Raw genomic sequence first — 20,460 nt, 5'->3', positions numbered from 1 at the left:
AGCATACAGCTTTGACACTGGTGTGTCAAATCCCAGAGGGCTGACTGTTCTAATTTGTTTAGCGAGTGACCAAATCCCTTGCATTTTTTTTTTTTTAAATTTTTTTTTTTAACGTTTATTTATTTTTGAGACAGAGAGAGACAGAGCATGAATGGGGGAGGGTCAGAGAGAGAGAGGGAGACACAGAATCTGAAACGGGCTCCAGGCTCTGAGCTGTCAGCACAGAGCCCGACGCGGGGCTTGAACTCACGAACCGCGAGATCATGACCTGAGCCGAAGTCGGACGCTTAACCGACTGAGCCACCCAGGCGCCCCTCCCTTGCATTTTTTATTAAAGACTTTAACAGCTCTGTTAAGATACAGTTTGGGTACCAGATGATCTATCCATTTCTAGGATACGAGTCCGTGGCTTTCAGTATTGTCTCTTGTAAGGTACGTGCAACTGTCACCAGTCAATTTCAGGACATTTTCATCACCCCACAAAGAAACCCTGTACCCGTTAGCCACTACCTGCCTATTCTCAAGCCCCCATTCCTGCCTGAGCTCTAAGCAACCACCCTGCCTTCTGCTGGTATAGGTTTTCCTCTTCTGGACTTCACATGAATTCAGTCTTACAACATGTTGTCTTTTGTGCCTGTCTTTGTCCACTTTGCATGTGTTCCGAGTTCATCCATTCTGTAGCCCGTATTGGCAAGATAACAGCCCGTTGATCCATGTCCCCCATTTTGTGTATCCCTTCGTGCGCTCAGGGACACGTGGGATGTTTCTACCTTTTGGCTGTGATGAGTAATGTTGCACCTTCGTGTGGACATATGTTATCATTTCTCTCGGGTGTGTACCCAGGAGTAAACTTGCTGCGTCACGTAGCAACTCCGTGGTTAGTGTTTGAGGAACTCCCAGACCGTTGTCCAAAGCTCTGCGCCGTTTTGCATTCCCACCAGAAGTGCAGGAGAGTCTTGATTTGTCCACATCCTCAGCAACACTTGCCGGCTGACCGATTCCAGCCGCCCTGGGGGGTGTGGAGGGGTGCCTCGATGTGGTTTGCATCTCCCTGATGACTAATGATGTTGAGCATCTTTTCACGTGCTTATTGGCCGTCTGTATATTTCCTTTAATGTCGATTTTCTAAGTTTATTTATTTATTTGGAGAGAGACGGAGACAGCGCAAGTCGGGGAGGGGCAGAGAGAGAGGAAGAGAGAGAATCTCAAGCAGGCTCTGCACTGTCCGCGCAGAGCCCGATGCAGGGCTCGTACCCACAGACCGTGAGATCATGACTTGAGCTGAAACCGAGAGCCAGATGCTTAACCGACCGAGCCACCCAGGTGCCCCTGTATATCTTCTTTAGAGAAATGTCTACTCAGATCTTTTTTAACTTGGGTTTTGGTCTTTTTATTATTGAGTTGTTGAGAGTTCCTTATATGTGCCTATTCGCTTTCTTGATGGTGTCCTTTGGAGCACAAAACTTAAATGTTGATGACATCCAGTTTATCTCTTTCCGTTTCCTTTTGTTACTCCTGCTTTCGGCGTCCTAGCTAAGCATCCTTTGCCAAGTCCAAGGTCGTGACGATTTACCGCTACGTTTTCTTCTAAGACAGACCACTTTTCAACGCTTTCCTTCATCGAGAAAGCCACCTTGAGGGATCCTGTCGTGATTCCTCAGTGCAATGCACCTAGACGAGTTCCTTTACAGGGAGATAGCCGCTTTATGGGAAACGAGCAGATCTCGACAGCTCCAGGCTTTAACGCGAATGCCCGTAATTTCAGTTTCAGAGGAAAACCGTCCCAGGCTCTGTCCCCACCCAAAGGTGTGACATGAAAGGAGGACCGGCGTCCTCATCCCATACCCTTCATCCCTTAATAACCCCAGGCGGCGGGGGGGGGGGGGGGGTTGGGAGGAGGGGCAGGAGGGGGGAGTCCCTGCCAATCTTTACCTTCCTATTCAAAGGGAAGGCTCTGAGAAGCATTAATTCGGAATTACCGATTCTTTCCATCTCAGATGGATACTTGCATTTTACATTTCTGTTGTCCCTTAGCTCTGGACAGATTTTACACTGTGAGAGTTGAAGACGCGTTTGGGGCGAGGCTGTCATGGAAGGTGCAGACCCGGGGGCCTGCTGTGCTGGCCTTGAGGGTGCCTGTGGGTGGGACGGGGCTTCGGAGGCCAGAGTGCGTTGTGCCCCTTATGCCTGCCTCTGGCGACCCCTAGAAGGCCGCCGGAAGTCCGGGAAGCCTGCGTCCCTCATCTCCGGATTGCCCCAGGATGCGGTCTCCCCCCTCAACCTGCGGCAATCCGCCTCTCCCCTATCCAGCCTGTGGACCCTTCTTTGCTCTTAACCCCATCTCAAGGCCGTCCACATTTCCACTTTGGCCCACTGCGCGGCTGGCTGAGATGACCTCTCCCCTCCCAGCCTGAGGCTTCGGCCCTGAGATGTTCATTGTATATGTGCAGCACATCGGATGTTCTCTAAACCTCTTAGAGAGAGAGAGAGAGAGAGACAGAATCTGAAGCGGGCTCCAGGCTGTCAGCTCAGAGCTGAGGCGGGGCTCGAACTCACCAGCTGTGAGATCATGACCTGAGCTGAAGTCTGATGCTTAACCGACCGAGCCACCCAGGCGCCCGTGTATGTTCTTTACTTCTTGTTACCGAGTGTCGCATAATAAATAAGTCCTTCGTTAATACAGTGATCTTTACAGTTTTTTAAAAACTGCCAAATCATTGTTAAACGACTGTTAAATTGACAGGCTGTGTGTTTTTCCCTTTTGCTTTTAAGAAGAGAGTCAGTATCGAATCATCAGCTATGTGCCAGGATGTGCTCTCTTTGTCGGCAGGTTTGGGGATGGCGGCTGTCAGGTGTTTTTTTCCTTTTTTTTTTTAATTACTGTCATTTTAATTCAGTGCGTATGAAAAAATACATACACATTCTTTCTCCCTTTTGCACACAAGCATGCACGCACACACTTACCCACACTGAAATGCAAAATTGAGTCCAGATCCCAGGGTAATATAAATGCCTCAAAGCCCCTTTTCTCCTCTTTGCTTTAGATATTTCAAACACAGCCGGCTTTTGGTGGCCTGAAGTCACTAAGTACCTTGCTTTGTTACAATTAGGAAAACGCAGGATTCGGTACAAATGGCATTTAATGTCTCGTTGACTTTGTGGTCGGCTATCAGGTCTGGCCGCCGCACCCCCCAGACGTGGCGTCCAGCCGGCCTGCCCCGCGCGGCCCTGGCCAGGGGCGCTCAGACTCCTACAGGGACCCTGGCTGGCCTTTAGCAGCATCCTGCTCCTTATGCCCAAATTCATGAGACTCTGAAAACGATTTTTTCCCGTAGGAAGTGATCCCCATGTACCTGGCCACGTCCCCTATCCTGTCGGACGGAGCCGCCCACATGGAGTGCCAGCTGAAAAGGAGCTCGGTAGATCGGCTCCGAACCCTGGACCCCAGCACGTCAGCCCAGGCCTCACCTCCCAGTGAGGCCCCTTCGAGCAGCTCTTTAGTGAAGAAGAGAAGAAAAAGGAGGAGAAAGTCCCAGCTGGACACCCTGAAAAGAGACGACAACATGAACACATCTGAGGACGAAGACATGTTTCCCATAGAGATGAGCTCCGACGAGGAGGCCGACCCGCCAGACGGTAGTAGGTAAGTGCTCTCAAGAGGCAGGACCTGTGTTCGAGTTGGGCGCGTTGACTTTTTAAGATGATTCTTACAAACTCTTTTTTTCCCCAGAATTCCTTATTCTTATGGTAATGTATTTTAGATGGAGTTTAAAACACATTTTTTTTTCAGTGTTTTTTAATTCGTTTTTGAGAGAGAGACAGAACATGAGCAGGGCAGGGGCAGAGAGCGAGGAGGAGACACAGAATCCGAGGCAGGCTCCAGGCCCTGAGCTGTCAGCACAGAGCCCGACACGGGGCTTGAACTCGTGAACCGTGAGATCGTGACCTGAGCCGAAGTCGGCCGTTTAACCAGCTGAGCCACCCAGGAGCCCCATTTTAGATGGAGTTTTAGAATTCTGTGGACCCAGCCTTAAAGTAGCATAGAGATTTGAGGCAGCTGGTAATATCAGACCTCCTCCCTCGTCTGGTAACTTCGACCTCTAGGACAGAGCCAAAGAACAGAGAACTGAGCAAACTAATACTTCCTGCACCAAACCATAGTTTCAGAACCTGACCTGTGTACTCTTTATTTTTTTTATTTTTTTAATTTATTTAGCGAGAGAGAGAGAGAGAGAGAGAGAGAGGCTGAGAGAAAGGGAGAGAGAGAGAATCCCAAGCAAGCTCTGCGCTGTCTACGCAGGGCTCGATCCGTGAGATCATGACCTGAGCCGAAATCAAGAGTCGGACACTTAACCAACTGAGCCACCCAGATACCCCAGAACCTGCCTCCTCTTATCTGGACGCTGGTTGTGTTCCTGGCAGTCGGACTGGCTTCTAGCTAGGGCCTGATCTGTGATAGACTTCAGGTTACAAGTACGTGTAGAACATGGCCAGTTTTCCCTCCAGACAAACTTCCCCGTTTTCAATTTTGATTAGGCCCAAGGTTTAACGGTCATCTTGTTTGGCTTTGCTTTTGACAGTGCAGTGACATTGTGCTTCTGTGTGTTAACTATGTTGGTGACGACCGCCAGTTTTCAAAGAGAAAAACTCCTTTGTAAGGGAGCTTGATGGTTCAGACTTTTATGTCATTCGGTATCATTTTTGATGACTGTTTTTGTGTCTTGTTAGCATCAACAAGGGATAAGGGACATCAGGCGTATCCCTCTGCTTCATTATTCAAAATAGGACGTTATTTTTTTTCTTGGCTAAAAATACAGGCAAATTGGCAATGTCCCTTTTCCTAACTATAGCCTCTAATCTGCTGCAGGCTCAGAAACTGATGGTTGGGCTTATTATAGTTGCCATGCCTGTGTGGCTTTTCATTCCAGAACTTGGTTGGTGATAGATACCTCAGGGAACAGCAAACATACGGACAGATGGCCTCCGCGTGAGTGAAATAGCGCATCCTATTTTTTTAATGAAGGCATTCTACCTGAAACGAGACAGATCTGCAATCATTTTGCAGTTACAAGATTCCTTTGGTCTCTATCACGTATTTGTTCTGCTGGATGAAGCATCATCCGTGTGTGGTCATTCAGTTATTCGGCAGCCCCACCCGTGCACAGCGAGACCTTGACAGCCTCCTGGGTCTCGTTTTGGTGTCACAGTGTATACAGCAGGCTGTGTAACCATCACACACGTCCGTCAGTCCAGGTGCTTGAATACAGTCACTTTACATTTGCAATTCGGCCAACGCACGAAACACATTTATATGTGTCTCTGTCTCACTTTTTCCCTCTCTACTGCCCGCAGTATACCCGGGTGGTAGAAGGAGGTCATGTTACTCCATAAACAATTTAGAGATAATCGGTATGAAATGGAAACTTGCCTTTAGTGTGAATCTATCACTTATAGTTCCTTGACTTTCGTCTTTTCTTTTTTTCCTCCAGAACTCTCCCTAATGATCTATCTGCATTCCAAGAAGAGGTTTCTAAGGAAAACCCTTCCCCCATCGTGACTTACCCTCAGTCAGCATCGTACCCTAATTCTGATAGAGAGTGGTCCCCCAGCGCAAGGTAGGTTGCTGGGGGAAAGCGTGTGCATTCGCGCACCCTCGTCCAGAGGATTTGAAGTCAGTTATAGGAGGTGTGTTTAATAAAAGAGTGAAGTAGACGTAAACAGTGAAAAAATGCAGTTTAGAGTAGGAGGTACGGATCAGGATCGAAAAAGGCCATGGGCAGACCATCAACTTCTATCTGATATCCCAGTCAAACTGCCATCGTGGCTCTGGGGTCCCCATAGGTGACGTTGAAGGAAAGACCACGTAAGTTACTCAGTGCTATGTGTCAGTGGGAGAGAACAGGTGACAGCCTTTCCTGACACTTAGCTCTCAGATAAGGTTCAGGAGCACAGCTGTCGCTCCAGGAGCCCCCGAGGTGGTTCTGGGCTGTTAGAATGATGCCCTGTCCTCATGCTTAATGCCTTCTGCCGAATTCAAGGGTATTTATTTCCCTGAGAAGAAGTCTGAAGTCACCCTAGAATCCGGTATAAACTTGGAGGACCAGACCTGCTCCCTGTGCAGGTTGCCCTCCCGAAGACTCCAGAGACTTCTGTCAGTGCCAACTCAGAGAGCACGTGAGCCCCCTCTGAGCACTTTTCAGAAGAACTGGGGAGGGGACAGATGGAAACCGTGTGTCCTCAGCAGGGATGGTCTCACCCCCACTGAGACCAAAAAATTGGCTCCTGGGCAGCAAAGACTTCTTAGATGTTATAACGGCTCGTGGCCTCTGAAGGGCCACAGCACATAAGCAGTTGCACAGTCTGGCCATGGGGCTGAAATTTCACGGTGGAGGGAGGGCCACTGGGGGAAAAAAGTCTCAAATGTGCGAACTGATGGCTTCCTGGGATCGTTCTTGTTCCTAATGTGTTGGAGGTACTTCTCGTTTCTAGTGAAAGTGTAGGAGCCCCTGTCACAAAGGCTTCCTGCCTCCCTGCCTTCCAGAGTCTGCGAAACACACTCCTGGTTCAAGTTTGACTAGAGTGACCTTGCTGATGCCACAGCACGGTCAGCAGCATGCACTGGGGTCGAAGTCACAGAAAAATAGATGTGTCCCATACCTGGTTTCCAGCCAGGATCGTGACAGTGAGTGTTAGTCACCAGGATGGGGCTGGGGGGCCTGTGAGGCCTCCCTGTGGGGGTCTGTCTGCAGACCAGCCCCGTGCAATAGAAGCATAAGGCCAGCTCCGTATGTCATTTATAATAATCTAGGAGCCATCCTTAAAAGGTTAAGAGAAACTGATGAAGTTACTTTTTGTGTATTTCCTTTGACTCAGCATATCCAAAACATCATCAAATAACTAGTTTTCAGAAAGTTATTGACGAGGTATTTCGCAATGTGTAAGATCATTGTGAATTTCACATGTGTGGACCATCTCAGTTGGGACGCATCCTATTTCAAGCGCTAGGTAGCCACGTGGGGCTTGTGGCTGTCGTGATGGACAGTGCAGATGTTAGACCTTTCTGGAACCTCCTCCATTGTCCCCCTAGATCTGTGGAGATGAACCCTAAGGGAAAAGCATGGTACTTTAGAAAGAAAACTATGTGGAATACTTTAGAAACCACTAAGGGGTTGAAAAATCTGTTGAAACGCTCTACATTCATTTTAAGAATTTAAAAGAAGTGTTTTATTTTATTTTTTGTTTATTTTTGAGAGAGTGAGTGAGCGGGGGAGGGATTGAGAGGGAGGGAGACAGAGGATCCAAAGCAGGCTCCAGGCTCTGTGTTCACAGCAGCGAGCATAATGCAGGGGCTTGAACTCACGAACCATGAAATCGTGACCTGAGCTGAAGTCGGTCGCTCAACCGACTGAGCCATCCAGGCGTCCCAAAACAAATGTTTTAAACTCAACCCTGGGTATGTTTCTCTGTCTCTCATGTTTTCCTGTCTGAATCCAGAACAGCGACCATGTCAGATCGCGTGGGTCTGACTGCTGTCAAATGCAATTACAAATTAGGATAAATAGATACATTTCCATACTTGGAATTATGCATTTTCTTTTCTTTAAAGAGACAGCTGGCAGCAGAGATGATCAAGTCTTTGGTGTATGCAGCTTGATCAAGCACTAAATTCTGACCAGAGAAAAACAATCTTTTATGGGCAGAAGGATGAAAGAGAAAGTGAAATGAGTCTTTTGGCAGTTTCCTGTTCTTGTGGTGCAAAAAATTCGTGTTGATTTCCTAGTGATTTCAACAGCTAGTCCCCTAGTCCTCTGCGGTAGTCGGATGCCTAAGCATGTTCATTTTCTTACAAATGTTATTGTGGAGAGTTAGTCAAAGAATTTATATGAAATGTAATTTAATTGACCTATGATTTTTCTTTCTTTTAATGTCTATCACGTGGTATCCAGCAGCCTGATAGATTGCCAAGGGACTGCCCCCCGCCTGGCAGTTGTGGCCGAGGGAGGCCTTTCTAGCTCTTGTCCTTCACAGCCTTCCCACTTCTATGCTTCGGAAAGGTAGAGGGGCTTTTTTCCCCACTTGGATGTCTTCCCTAATAAAAATTGTGCTCTAACTCTTACGTAAAAGTCTGTTTACCATTGACCAAATTACTTATGCAGAAAACCCGTAGAGGTCACGCAAGTGAAAATTTTGATCTAACGCTTACAAATCTATCCGACTAACCGAATTACTTATGAAGCAAATACACAGAGATGATTATTTTCCTTCGATGTTTTTAAGCATTTGTAGATTATTAGATGTTTTCTTCGCTACTAAATTTGATTCTCTGCGCATTAGTAGTGATTAAGCAGAGAGTCCTTCCTAATTTTGTGGAGTGCTGTGCAAAACAGAATAATGAAATAAAAGTTGGGAATATGATCCTTCTTTTGTCTCGAGGGTTGTTCAGCAAATAAGTTTATAAGATCTTTAGTATAGGGGAAGTTATTATAACTCCTTTAAATAGCTTTTTAGACTTCCTGAATAATGGAGTCATGTTTCCACAACATTTCTAGAATGGAATTTCAGAGACTAGCACAGGGGGATCTTAAGGTTTCGGATTTTATAGGTTTGTATATTCCTCGGATGCCGTGGTCTGCGATTTCGGCCTCCTTCCCCCCGTGTCGCCCATACTCGAAGCTACATGGTGGACCTACATGGCTTACTTTATAACCTTGAACGGCGAAGCTGTGATTAAGTTCTATGTGGGAAACTGTTTTTCTTCGTGATTAAAGAATCAGGTCTCAGGAGGTGCTTTATTTGGGGGTTACACGTGCGGAGGAGAGACCATTTTAAAAAGAGTACGCTAAGCGGTGAACGGTTAAAACTGACTTGCCTAACTGGGGCTGCCAGAATCCTGAAAACTATTAACGTGGCTAATAAATAAATGCATTACTTACGAAGATCAGTCACTGACCTTGTAAGCCTCCTGCTTTGAACAACCCTTGATCTTGAAAGCCCAGTATGTGGTGGTGGGAAACTTTGGAGCCACCGTTCTTCTCATCAGTCACCCTCGGCGTTGGGAGTCTTCTCCCCGGTTCACCTTCTGGGAGCCTGGATCCCAATGCTTTGGACAAAGGCCGGTGGTGCCCACGTGCCGCCATTTGTGTGGCGTGTTGAGCGGGAGAGACGGGACTCCTAGCTTACGGCTTCCACGCCCGGTTTGGTTCTCTGTGAATGCGAATCTGCAGCCCTGGATACTTCTCGGGAAACCTATGGCTTGTGGCGTCCATCAGAGGATCAGAATATCAGGGATTCGGGAGTTGGTGCCGCGAGAGAACGGTGGTCAGCATCTGCCTTCTTCGTAGCGCAGGCGTTGGCAGACTGCAGCTGGTGGGGCCACCCGCGGCCCTCCATCCGTCCTCGGGGTGTTGTGGGCACGCGGCCAGTTCGTTCCCGCGTCGTCCGGGGCCGGTTTGGCGCCACGGTGGCAGGATTGTGCAGTTGTGACAGAGACCGCGTAACCCACAAAGCTTGAGCCGTTTGCTCTCTGGCCTTTCCCAGACAAAATTTGCTGGCCCCCTTCCTCCTCTAGGGCAAGTTCAGTGGCAAGGGCTTCACTTCGTTGAGCGCAGCGGGTAAGACAGTTCCGTGTTCCACGGACTTTGTAACAAAATAGAGATCATATTTTATGTGATAGAATCGAACAGCAGGAGCTTGTTACGCAGACGATGTGAGATTTGGGTGCAGTGGTGTTGAGGACAGGGAGCCGATCGCAGCGCGCTGTTTCTGTGATGACGATTGTGTAGGTACGCTGGCGGCCACGACATCCCCTCCACAGATCTCACGTACGTTGAATACGTAATTGTGGACACACCGGTGCCCGAAGACCATTGGCCCTTCGGAGAAAAACGTAATTGTAGGACCAGAGGGAAGCAAGAGAGGTAGGAGGGTGATGAGCACGTTACCCCTCAGATGTAGGGAGTGCTCCGGCTTCCTCTTGCGGGACCACTTCCCAGAGGGCAGAAGAGGGTGTGTTGGTGTATTGGGAGACGTGTCCCGTTGTATACACTCGTCCAGTACACGTGCCGCTGAAATAGAGCGTGAGGGCTGATGGTTTGCTGGGCAGTGGGCGCCATGGGCAACGAACCAGCCTATGAGCACCTCAGTGTGAAATGGAAGAGGGAGAGAGAGTGGTTAGTCTGGTCCAGATGGCTTGATGACAGAGCTGGGGACCGATTTGGCCATGAAGGGTCCCTGTTGGTTTGATACAAGTTGGGTTTCGTCCACGACCGCTCCTCGTCCTGACGGGAAGGTGTATTCGGTTGGAGTTGAACTCGAGCTCAGGTCCGCGAGGCCAAGCATGGCTGTGAGTGGTGGCTCACAAGACTAGAAGGTCTGGGGAAGAGGGTCATCCCCTGCTTCGTGCAGTATCATCGCTTAACGCTGGGGGAAATGATGTGGGAGAATAAAGGCAGGGAATGATTAAGTGAGTTATGTTTTTCTCCTCCAGATGTTGTTCAGGATGCTATGAGAAGTTTATAGATTAAGGTGATTACTCTTGGCCGGTCACTCTTGGCTGGACAGAGGGAAGGCTTCGTTCCTGTCCAAAGAGTAGAGATACAGAAAATAGAGGGATGAGAACACAAGTTCTAGCCACTTAAAAGCTGGCCTGAGAATTCAGCCTCAGGCTGTGTTGTTAACAGAACGAGCCTTAGCCAACGGGTGGGTCTTTGACGGATTCCTGGAAGATCCCGTATTTTGTAAAAATCTCCACGTAGAGGCTCCTGCCACGCTAAGCGAGTGTATTTTTGGCATCCGGCATTTGTGGCAAAGTTGGCACGCGAAACAGGTCCCTGTTTTCGAAGCCAGCGCGGATTCGTAAATGTGTTAAATGTAGAATTGGATGGGGGCGTGTCTGAGAGAGGCAGGACCCCTCCGCAGCCGAGAGCTACCAGACTTGGTTTGGACGTGGAGAACGAACGCAGGGGAGGTGAGCTCAGGGCGAGGTGGGGAAAGACGGGTGGTTGCGAGGTGAGAACAAACTCTTTTTTCCCCCTTTCTATTGTCATCTGCCTTTTCCTCAGTTCTCCTTTCTAAATGCCCCTTCTCCTCTTGGAATTCGCCAGCAGGGCGGGCAGGTGGCCCACGTTGGGAGGCGCCTTCCACCTGCCGCGCGTTCTGTGGCCCCCTGGTGGCCACAGGTGGGAATGTCATGAAGCTTGTGTGCATTCTCTGGGCTGTTGGAACCGTAGAATTGTGGACCGAAAACATCTAAGAAAAAGTGTCTCTTCCCAGTCTAATCGTGGATTTGTGTTTCCTTAAGTCCTTCAGGCTCCCGACCTTCAACACCTAAAAGTGATTCGGAATTGGTCAGTAAGGCCGTGGATAGGACGGTGCAGAAGAATAACCTAGAAATGCTCTGGCTCTGGGGAGAATTGCCCCAGGCTGCAAAGGTAAGTTTCTCCCCCTGCCTCCGTTCTGCCATACTCCGAAGGTGGTTTCTAAGAACGTGAAATGGGCATCATAATCCTTTCTTTCGAGAAATTTTGTTTCATATTCTAGTCTACTAAAAGAATCTTGAGAATATTCTTACAAATTTTTAAAAAAGATCGTAAAGCCTTTAGAACGTGCTAGAGCGTCTTGTAACCCCAGTTAATATTTGTCATATGAACGAATGAAAGAACGAATGAATGAGTGAACACTGAAAGCACTCCTGTGAAGAATCCAGACCAACAACCCTTTGCAGGAAAGGTCTGTTGGGGCAAAGTTGTGGATTCTTTCCTTTTCTGGGTTTATATTTAGCTCTCACAGAAAAATGCTGATTTCACTGCCCACAAGCTATAGTGCTGACCTAGCCAAGCATCTTTACAAACTCGTGTCATTTGTTGCCGGAGAAACGGCGTGAAAATGCTAACCCATCACTTCTTCTGGCAAAACGCTTCCAACCACAGACGTGCTGTAGTGTTGTTTTCATTTGTGCTAGAAGCTTGTGAGATCGGGTCCAGAAACGAATACCCTCCCTTCTCTCTCTAACCCATAAATTGCATTTTGGTTTTTGTTTGGATAAATCTTTTCCAGAACTGGAAACTCCTTGGAGAAGTAGAATCAAATGTTAGTTTCCCACTCAGGCGAACCGACCGCCAAATCTTTACTTATTCACTCACATTTTGGGGGTAAAACGTCATTAAAATATGACATGCATCCAGAGAAACGCCCAGATCATAAGTGCGCAGAAAATAAACTTTCACACTACGAATGTATCCACGGGACTTGCACCCAGACGGAGAAGCGGGGCTTAACCAGCAACTTGGAAGCCCCACCCTTTGTAGTTACTATTCAGATTGACCCCCCAGAGGGATCAACAGCCCCCTGCTCTAACAGCAGAGGTTGGTTTGACAACACTCATCATGTTGTTGTGTGTAGTTGTAATGCATCTCTTGTCATTGCTGCGAAATACCCGCCGTATGAATATACTTCCCGTTCCACTGGTGGACGTTTATTTGAGCCTCTTGTATCTGTCGGCCTTTACTAATCCCACTTACTTCTCTTTGGCAGCTGATGTTATATACGAAAGTTCATTTGCTACGGATAGTCTGGTTTTTCTAGAATCTTTTGGCAGGTATGGAAATCGCCGGGTGGCTCCCGAGGCTTAAATGTCCGTCAAACGGGCAGACAGTTCTGCAGATCTTTAATTGGTTGATCGTTTTTCCCCAGCTGACTCTGTTTTCCTGTTTGCCCACGCTCTGACCATTGTGTCCGTCTGTCTGTCTCTCTCTGCCCTTCTGATCTAGTCTCCACACAAGGTGAAAGACTGCAGTCCATTGAACGGTAGGAAAGTCTGTGATAAGACGCACTTTCAGACCGTTCAGAGTGAATCTTCAGATGCGTTCAGTGACCAGTCGCCGACGCTGGCCAGGCCTCCCGTGCCGCCCGGTTTAGAGTCGAGCAAGCCTCCAACGGACATGCAGTGTGTGAACGAAGAAGATGTCGAGGCCTTAGGAGCCGCGGCCCCGCCTTTAGCCGCGATTGAAGACCCCAAGCCCCTGTCTGCCACCGTGGCCCCGATGGCGAGCAAGACAGATTCTCCTTCCAGGAAAAAAGGTGGGAAGGCCTGCGTGTGCTGGCTCCTTGTGCGTGAACTTGGTGCTCTGTCTGCACGCTTGGGTTCCTTCTCTCGGTTGTTCCGAATACGTCAGGGTGGGTGCTGGACCGGGACAGCCGTCGCGTTCAGTTTGTGCCCTTTTGCTGAAGGTGTTAAAGTATCAGAATTGAGTTATAGACAATCAGACGAAAGGATCCATTGGGGGCGGTGCAGTGAGCCCCCTCACTTTGTAGATCGGGGTGCTGGGATCCACGGGGATGCAGTCTTTTTCACACACTTGGGGCTACGTAGGAAGTTGATTAGGGAGCTCATCCTGGTCCCCTCTCCCCCTGCCCCGGGTTTCCGTCTAGCACGTTGCCCTGGTTTCATTGCCGCGAGCGCCGTGTCATCCCTGCATCCGATGAGCATTTGGGTGTTGGCCCGTTTTTGCCGGGAACGCCCCTCCTCACGTATACGTGCTCCGTGAGACCAAGACTCTTCTGGTCTGGTTTCCTTTTGTGTCCCCTGCGCTCAGAATGGCGGCTGGCACACAGTCGGTGCTCCATAATTGCTCTCTTAAGACACACCCAGCTGCCTACCCGGAGGCGCTGACGTCACGCCTGATCTGGTAACCGCGCAGCCTTGTGCGGTTTTCCGGGCGTGTGTGAGCCGGTGACGTGACGCCCTGGCAGAGGTGGGCAGGGGGTCTGCGGCCCTGGTGCGCCGCGACCGGCCCTGCACCGTTTCGGCTGCCGTCCCCGGGAGTCCTGGCCCAGAGAAGGGCCTGCTTCATGAGTGCCTTCATCATGTGATGCTAATGAGGATGATGACAGGAATCGCTTCAACGCTCGGAGCACCTAGTACCCTTCAGGCGCTTCGCACGCGGGGGGACAGAGACGCCGCAGGGCGACAGAACTTGGTCAGGGTCGCACGCCTGGCGGTGATGGGGTCACGTGCGCACTGGGGTCGCTCGGCGTCTGGAGTCGGGCCGCTGACTTCTGACCCTTGTGCTCTTGGGCCAGGGGGCCGCTTGTGAGCACAGTTGCACACTGCGCCTTAAGTGCCGTCTCGTGCGCCTCAGAAGTCCGCGCTTCTGGAAGGTCGCTGTTCTGACTTGGCCCGTTTGCTCTTGCAGACAAACGAAGCCGACACCTTGGTGCCGACGGCGTCTACTTGGACGACCTCACCGATATGGACCCGGAAGTGGCTGCGCTGTATTTTCCCAAAAAGTAAGATTTATTTTCACTCCTCTTACCGTTGTCTAGGTGACTCTGTGTGAGTCTGGTTTCCTCCTTCATGGCTGACTAAGGAGCGAGGGAGAAAAAGGCAGCGGGAGGCTCAGATTTTACTGTGAGAAGCAACCGGTAACGACAGTGGGCTTCCCCTGGAGACGCGCGTGGGGGTCTCCGTGCGGCTGGCTTCCCACCTTCGGAACAGGAACGCAAGCTCGCGGCTGGCTCCCACGGTGACACCCACGGTCGTGTCGCAGCGGGCAGTGTGGCCCACACCCTGAACCGGTGGCCAAGAGCGGGCAGCCGCCCCCTGGGAGAGGTTCCCTGCCCAGGAGAGGTTCTCCCGTGGCCCTCGGGGCCCCTGTTCGGTTCTGGGATTTGCAGGGAGGGCTGGCCCCTGGGCGGTCCCGTGGCCTCTTAGGACAGCGTGCCTTCTCCTCAGTTCGTTTCCCATGGGTTTGGGAGGGGACCCCAGGAGGCTAAAATAATTGTTTCCCTCCGAAGGTGATTTGTTGAGCCTGGCTTTCTCTGTCGTGGTCCTGAGGTGACCTCCTGTGCTCCTTCGAGGGCTGTCGTGTGGCGGGAGTCGTTTGATGGCCTCGATGTCACAGCCTCTCCCCCTGTCCTTCCAGCGGAGAGCCTTCCGGGCTGGCCAGACACACCAGCGACAACGGCGCCCGGTCGGCCAACCAGTCCCCGCAGTCCGTGGGCAGCTCTGGCATCGACAGCGGCGTGGAGAGCACCTCGGACAGCCCGAGGGACCTGCCGTCCATCGCCATCTCCCTCTGCGGAGGCCTCAGCGACAACAGGGAGATAACCAAAGGTAGCGCTGCCCCAGAGCCTGGCCTCGGAGCCCGTCTTTGAGCCACGGGCGCCCCCTGGTGGCCACCGGCCGCAACGTCCGGAGGCTTGGGTTTCTCTAGTTCCGTCCAAGGTCGCCTTCCTCTTGGCTGCCTCAGGGGTAGGGCAAGTGACTCATTGTCGCTCAAGGCCCAAATGTTGCCGGCTTGCAGTTGGCCGACCAGAGGGCTCTGTCGTTCACGCCACTCCTCCTACCTCCACTGTTCTTCTTCATCACGCCCCACCCCGCCCCCCTCCCCGGGGGTGGTGCTTTCCGGCAGGTGAGGGTGTGCACTTCAACCCTTGGCGCTCAGAAGCCATCATCTTCCCTTCCTGCCCCGAGAAGCCATCCTAGACTCCTGTCTCCGTCCTCATGTCCCTTCAGGGCTTCGTGAGTTTCTCCGCGAGGCTGGGGCCCTTTATTCTGGAACCTGAACCAGCGGATCCGGCAGCTGGTGATGGACTGAAAGAAGTTGCTCAATGCGACCCAGCTGGTCGGGTCCATTACAGGAAGTCTTTCTCAGGCCCCCTCCCCCTCTAATAACCAGCCACACTGTGTTTCCGAATCTCGGGCACCGGCCACTCTGAAGCCCCGAAGCGGGGAGCACTCTGTGGGCGGGGAAGGGGTGGGAGGAGGCTGGTGTCGGTGGTACCCCTTCTCTGGTACACTCGCCCCCACCGTCATCTCACGGGGGTCCGTACAGATGAGGCCAGATTCCCATGGCCGGGAGTCCCCGAGGAGAGTAGCTGGTGGTATGAATCAGGATTCCAAAGATCCGGGTCGTGGGCACTCCGAGTTGGCATCATGACCAGGGTTTTTTTTTTTTTTTTTCTGCTGGACAGGGGTGACTCTCAGTGTCCTGGGTCTCCTGGGTCCTGGTTTCGTTCAGGGGATACGGGACCCCCCAAGGGAAAGGGTAGGAACAAATTAGGGTTACAGAGGTGGTCAGAGCCCTCATCTAGGCTCAAGACATGGCCCAGCTGAATGGGGGACCTCGAGTGGAAGCCAGGGCTTTGGGTCAGAGCTCGTTCTGGAAGCCGGAGTCAGGGCTGAGGTCCAGGGCCTCCTGACCCGGTGGCCTTCCCGCCTCTCGGAGCGCGGTGGGCCTGGGCGGGCGGGTCTCACGCCGCCTCCGGCACTTGCAACAGGTGACAGGGATCAGCACCGGGGCCCTGACTCTGAGTGAGCCCTTCAGGACGCCGTGCTTTCCGTGCATCACCTTGTCCCGCCTCATAGCCCCCGAGGAAGCAGGCGTGGTTCCCATCCCCACGTTACAGACGAGGGAACCGAGGTTTGGGGGGGGTGAAGTACGAGCTCACCACAAGCTCACGCCAATAAGCGTGACTGATAAGCTGAGTGGCCTGGTTTCCGGGCCCGCTTACCGTTCAGCTGCTTCCGCGGATGCGTGTATAAAGCGTCTTTTCCACACACCTGCTCCCAGCCGCGCTGCCCGCGGGTACGCTTCCCCGACCCCTCCGACTGCTCCCAGCCTCCCTTCGTTTCCGCACAGGCCCCGTCCCCAGAACTAACTGAAGCCCCTTTCCAAGCGCAGTGGAAGAATTGTCTGTACGGCTGGATGACACTTGCGAGCGAGCGAGTGAGTGAAAAGCGAGCCTACTTGCCTTAACGAACGTTCCTTATATTTTCTCCTTATTCCCTACGATTGCCTTCACAGATGCATTTCTGGAACAAGCCGTGTCGTATCAGCAGTTTGTGGACAACCCAGCTCTCATTGATGACCCCAATCTTGTGGTGAAGATCGGGAATAAGTAGGTTCCTCTGGGAGGTCATTCTGACTGTCACGCCACGCTGATGGAAATGCACTTTTTCAGATGCAGAGATGGTGACGGCGTATAAACCTCAGCGGTGTAAAACGAGGTCTTCGTTCCAGTTTATTATTAGCTCTTCACTAGCGGCACAGTCCTGTGGTGTTACCTAGTTTTATTACGGAACGTGTCCAGTCTCAGCACTTGGCCCCTGGGCCTCAGGCCTGTGTAGTACGTAGGCGGGAACAGAATAGACCGCGTACCTCCCCCGGCTTGGGTGTCTGAGGTCACGGGACGTGCAGGTGTTTTTGTAGCCGGTTGGCAAGCTTTCCTCCCTGAGGGGAAGTCAAGGGTATTTAGGTATTAAGTTGGGGTACCTGGTTGCCTTTTTTATGAAACGTGGCAAGAAATGCCACAGGCACGTTGGTGGCACCGTGGCCACCGCGCCTGCCTGGCTGTGCTTGGCCCCTGGGACTGGCTGCTGTGGGGTCAGCAGGACGAGGGGCCCTGCCGGGGAGGGGCGTGTGGGGGAGGGCTAGGGTGTTGGCCTGTTGGGGACCCAGCTGGAGTTCCAGAACTTTCCATGACTGTTTTCTCATGACGCTCGTAAGACCTTGCAGCGTGAGCCTTGGTCTTTGACATCTGTTTCATTTTCTCCCGTCAGGTATTATAACTGGACAACGGCGGCCCCTCTGCTCCTGGCGATGCAGGCCTTCCAGAAGCCTTTGCCAAAGGTGAGCTTTAACACGAGGAAGAAGAGGCGGCCCTGCAAGCGACGGGGAGACTCCTCTGGGTGGTTGGAACGTAACCGTTCTCGTAGCACCACAAAGTTCATCACATGATGTCCTTTTGGAGCTCGTGGAGTCCGCCTCTCTCGCACGCTGAATGGCCTTCCCCTCCTTTTTCAGGGCGAGACCTCCCAGTCCTGCCGGTTCCAGATCAAATCCTGCCCCCAGGGTTCCTCTCCCGACACCTGCCGCGCTAGGGACACAGCGGAGGGTGGGCAGGTAGATGCCCGGATGTCAGAGCCCAGGGATGACGAGGGGACGAGAGAGAAGGGCTGGAGCAGGTGGCAGTTTGGGTGCAGGGAGACGGCGCATCAGACGCTGGGGGTATCGGTGCTGCTCAGCCAGGAAGCAGGCCCCGGGGCCGAGCGGCCCAAGCGGGGAGCAGGCAGGGTCTGGCAGTTCCTAAGCCACCCGAGGCAGCGTGATGGCCGCAAGGAGGAGGCAGGGTTAGAAGGGCTGGTGGCCTGCCGTGGCCCAGCATGCTCTCACGCTCCCCTCGGGACCCGCTGCACACTGGGCTTGGAATTGTTCAGTTTTCCAGCGTTGCGTCTTCCTGCTGGATTATACATTCTTCGTGCTCCCAAGACCGTGCCTCCCCTTGTCTCCCTCGTCCGCTTAGCAAGTGCTTTGTGCCGTTTGGTGTTGTAGCAGATCAGCTAGTTCTGATATCTGAGGTTCTCGAAAAGTCTCCTCTGACTTTGTTGAGTCCGTGCCCACCCCTTCCTGCACACGCATGTGCCTGCGTGGGGAGGCGTTTTGGGATTTGGAGACTGCAACCTCGTCGGTGGTGGTACTTTGTCTGAGGTCACGTTTCCCTTGCTGGTTTTGTTTTGTCCCCGCCTGGTTCCTTGGTATCCGTGGCCCAGGATACATTAAAAAAAAAAAAATTTTTTTTTTTTTTACATTTATTTATTTTTGAGAGACAGGGGGAGACAGAGCGCGAGGAGGGGAGGGGAGGGGCAGAGAGAGAGGGAGACACAGAATCCAAAACAGGCTTCAGGTTCCGAGCTGTCAGCATGGAGCCCGATGCAGGGTGCGAACCCACGAACCGTGAGATCATGACCTGAGCCAAAGTCGGACGGACACTCGACCGACTGAGCCACCCAGGAGCCCCGGCCCAGGATACGTTTTTATGTTACATTTCTCAGCTCTTGCACAGCAGTAAGAAAAAGGACCAATGCAATTGAAGTTTCCTTTACCTTAAAGGAGTTAGCTCACAGGAGGAGTGCGCGTGGCCCCTAAACTTAGTCTTTGTGATACACATCCTAAGTCTTTTTACGAGCTGTCAGTAAGTTTTCCGCCCTGCTTATTGTGTTTGTTAATATAGAATTCATTTTACATGTAGACTTTGTCTGTCTTTTATGGTCTCGTATCACCCTCGAATGGCCCTGCTTTCTCATTTGCAAAACTTGGGAAAATAGACCATCTTGTTTCCTAGTACTTTCTTAAATCTTTGACCGGGCTGGGTTTTATTCTGAGAGTGAGAGAGGTATCGGGAACCCAAATCAGTTTTTTCGCTTTTTGTTTTTTCCAGTGGGTTATCGCATCAGGATGCTTTGCTTCTAGAAAACAGAATGACTACAAGTAACTTAAATAATAGGCGTTTCTTATCCGACTCAGTAAGAGTCTTAGAGGTTGGTGGTTTCAGGCTTGATGAGTTTGGGTTAGCTTCTCTGTGATTTTCTTGGCTTTCCCTTTATGTTCACAAGGCGACTGTCCCCCCACATCGTCTTCTCAAACAGCCACGTCCCAAATAGGAAGGATGGAGACAGATTTCTCACTTTCAACTGGCTACCACTTGGTCACGGGATCACCTCCAAAGCAGTTGCGGGCAAAACAGTGACGATGACTGACGTAGGCCAACCGAGGTCAGAACATACTGCACCTGATTCTCGAACAGGGTTTTAGATTTGTTGGCAAGAAAGAAAGGGGATGATGTGCCCAGAGCATCAAGTCACCGGGTCTGGCGTAGCTACCTAAGTATCTCAGTACCTTTTGTTAGAGGACTCTTTCCCCCACTGCTAGGCAGTTACGGCTACAAGCATGTATTCTGTTTGTTTATGGATTTAGGTTCATTTCCGGAGTCTGTCTTCTGTTCCATCTATATGTGTACTCACGTACCAACGTAACACTCTTTTAATTACTGTAGCTTTTAAACATATTTTAACATCCAGTGCGGTTTGGACCTACTTAATACTCTTCTGTCTACGAATTTTCTGGGATCTTTTGTTTTATAAATGAACTTTAGAATCGCTTTGTCTAGGTATGAAGATAATCCTGGTAGTTTGTTTTTTTGTTTTAATTGGGATTTTGTTACATTTATGGATGAATTTAGGAGGAATGGGGAAATCAACATCTGTACGAATTATCCTCTTTGTCACTAGGTTATGAAGGATTTGCTTTTTGGTATATTAGGAGTTTCTTTTGTATCAGGTAGGGATCTTTAAGTGACTGAAAGAAGCACGCTTCAGGCGAAACATGTGAATGATTTCTCTTTCTGCTTACCTGCAGTCTGTTTGGCTGAAAGACGTAAACTGTTTTTTCATTACTAGCGGGGGTGATGATTCCCTGATAGTTCTGTGAACCCTTTCCCTGGTGCTGGGATTTGCCTCAAGGTTGATGTTTTCTTCTTTGCAAATACTTAGAAAATTATGAATTATTATTTGATCTTCCCCCATTAAATGCTCATTTCTTTCGGGCAAGAGTATGAGTTTTCTTGTTAATACGTGAGGTTTTGACCCCAGTGCATCTACTCAGGTTCAGTCGGTCAAAATTT

The 20,460-nt window shown here is 50.9% G+C and overlaps 1 protein-coding gene across 3 annotated transcripts in view; it reads left to right on the top strand.

Moving 5' to 3' along the window:
• LPIN1 (lipin 1) overlaps window positions 1–20,460 on the top strand; it is an 80,790-nt gene that overhangs the window by 29,214 nt on the left and 31,116 nt on the right. For 2 of the 3 annotated variants that reach the window (XM_042933649.1, XM_042933650.1), the window contains exons 4-12: window positions 3,336–3,643; window positions 5,490–5,615; window positions 7,947–8,054; window positions 11,300–11,429; window positions 12,768–13,077; window positions 14,193–14,286; window positions 14,922–15,112; window positions 16,806–16,899; window positions 17,561–17,630. In XM_042933649.1, coding sequence (XP_042789583.1) covers window positions 3,336–3,643; window positions 5,490–5,615; window positions 7,947–8,054; window positions 11,300–11,429; window positions 12,768–13,077; window positions 14,193–14,286; window positions 14,922–15,112; window positions 16,806–16,899; window positions 17,561–17,630 — 1,431 coding nt within the window. The remainder of the gene's footprint in view (window positions 1–3,335; window positions 3,644–5,489; window positions 5,616–7,946; window positions 8,055–11,299; window positions 11,430–12,767; window positions 13,078–14,192; window positions 14,287–14,921; window positions 15,113–16,805; window positions 16,900–17,560; window positions 17,631–20,460) is intronic. The other variant, XM_042933651.1, reaches the window with a different exon arrangement.

Source organism: Panthera leo, chromosome A3 (assembly GCF_018350215.1).
Source record: "Panthera leo isolate Ple1 chromosome A3, P.leo_Ple1_pat1.1, whole genome shotgun sequence".
NCBI classification, from domain to species: Eukaryota; Metazoa; Chordata; class Mammalia; order Carnivora; family Felidae; genus Panthera; species Panthera leo.
The sequence above is the reverse complement of the archived record's forward strand: the minus strand, read 5'-3'. Positions and strand labels throughout refer to the sequence as shown.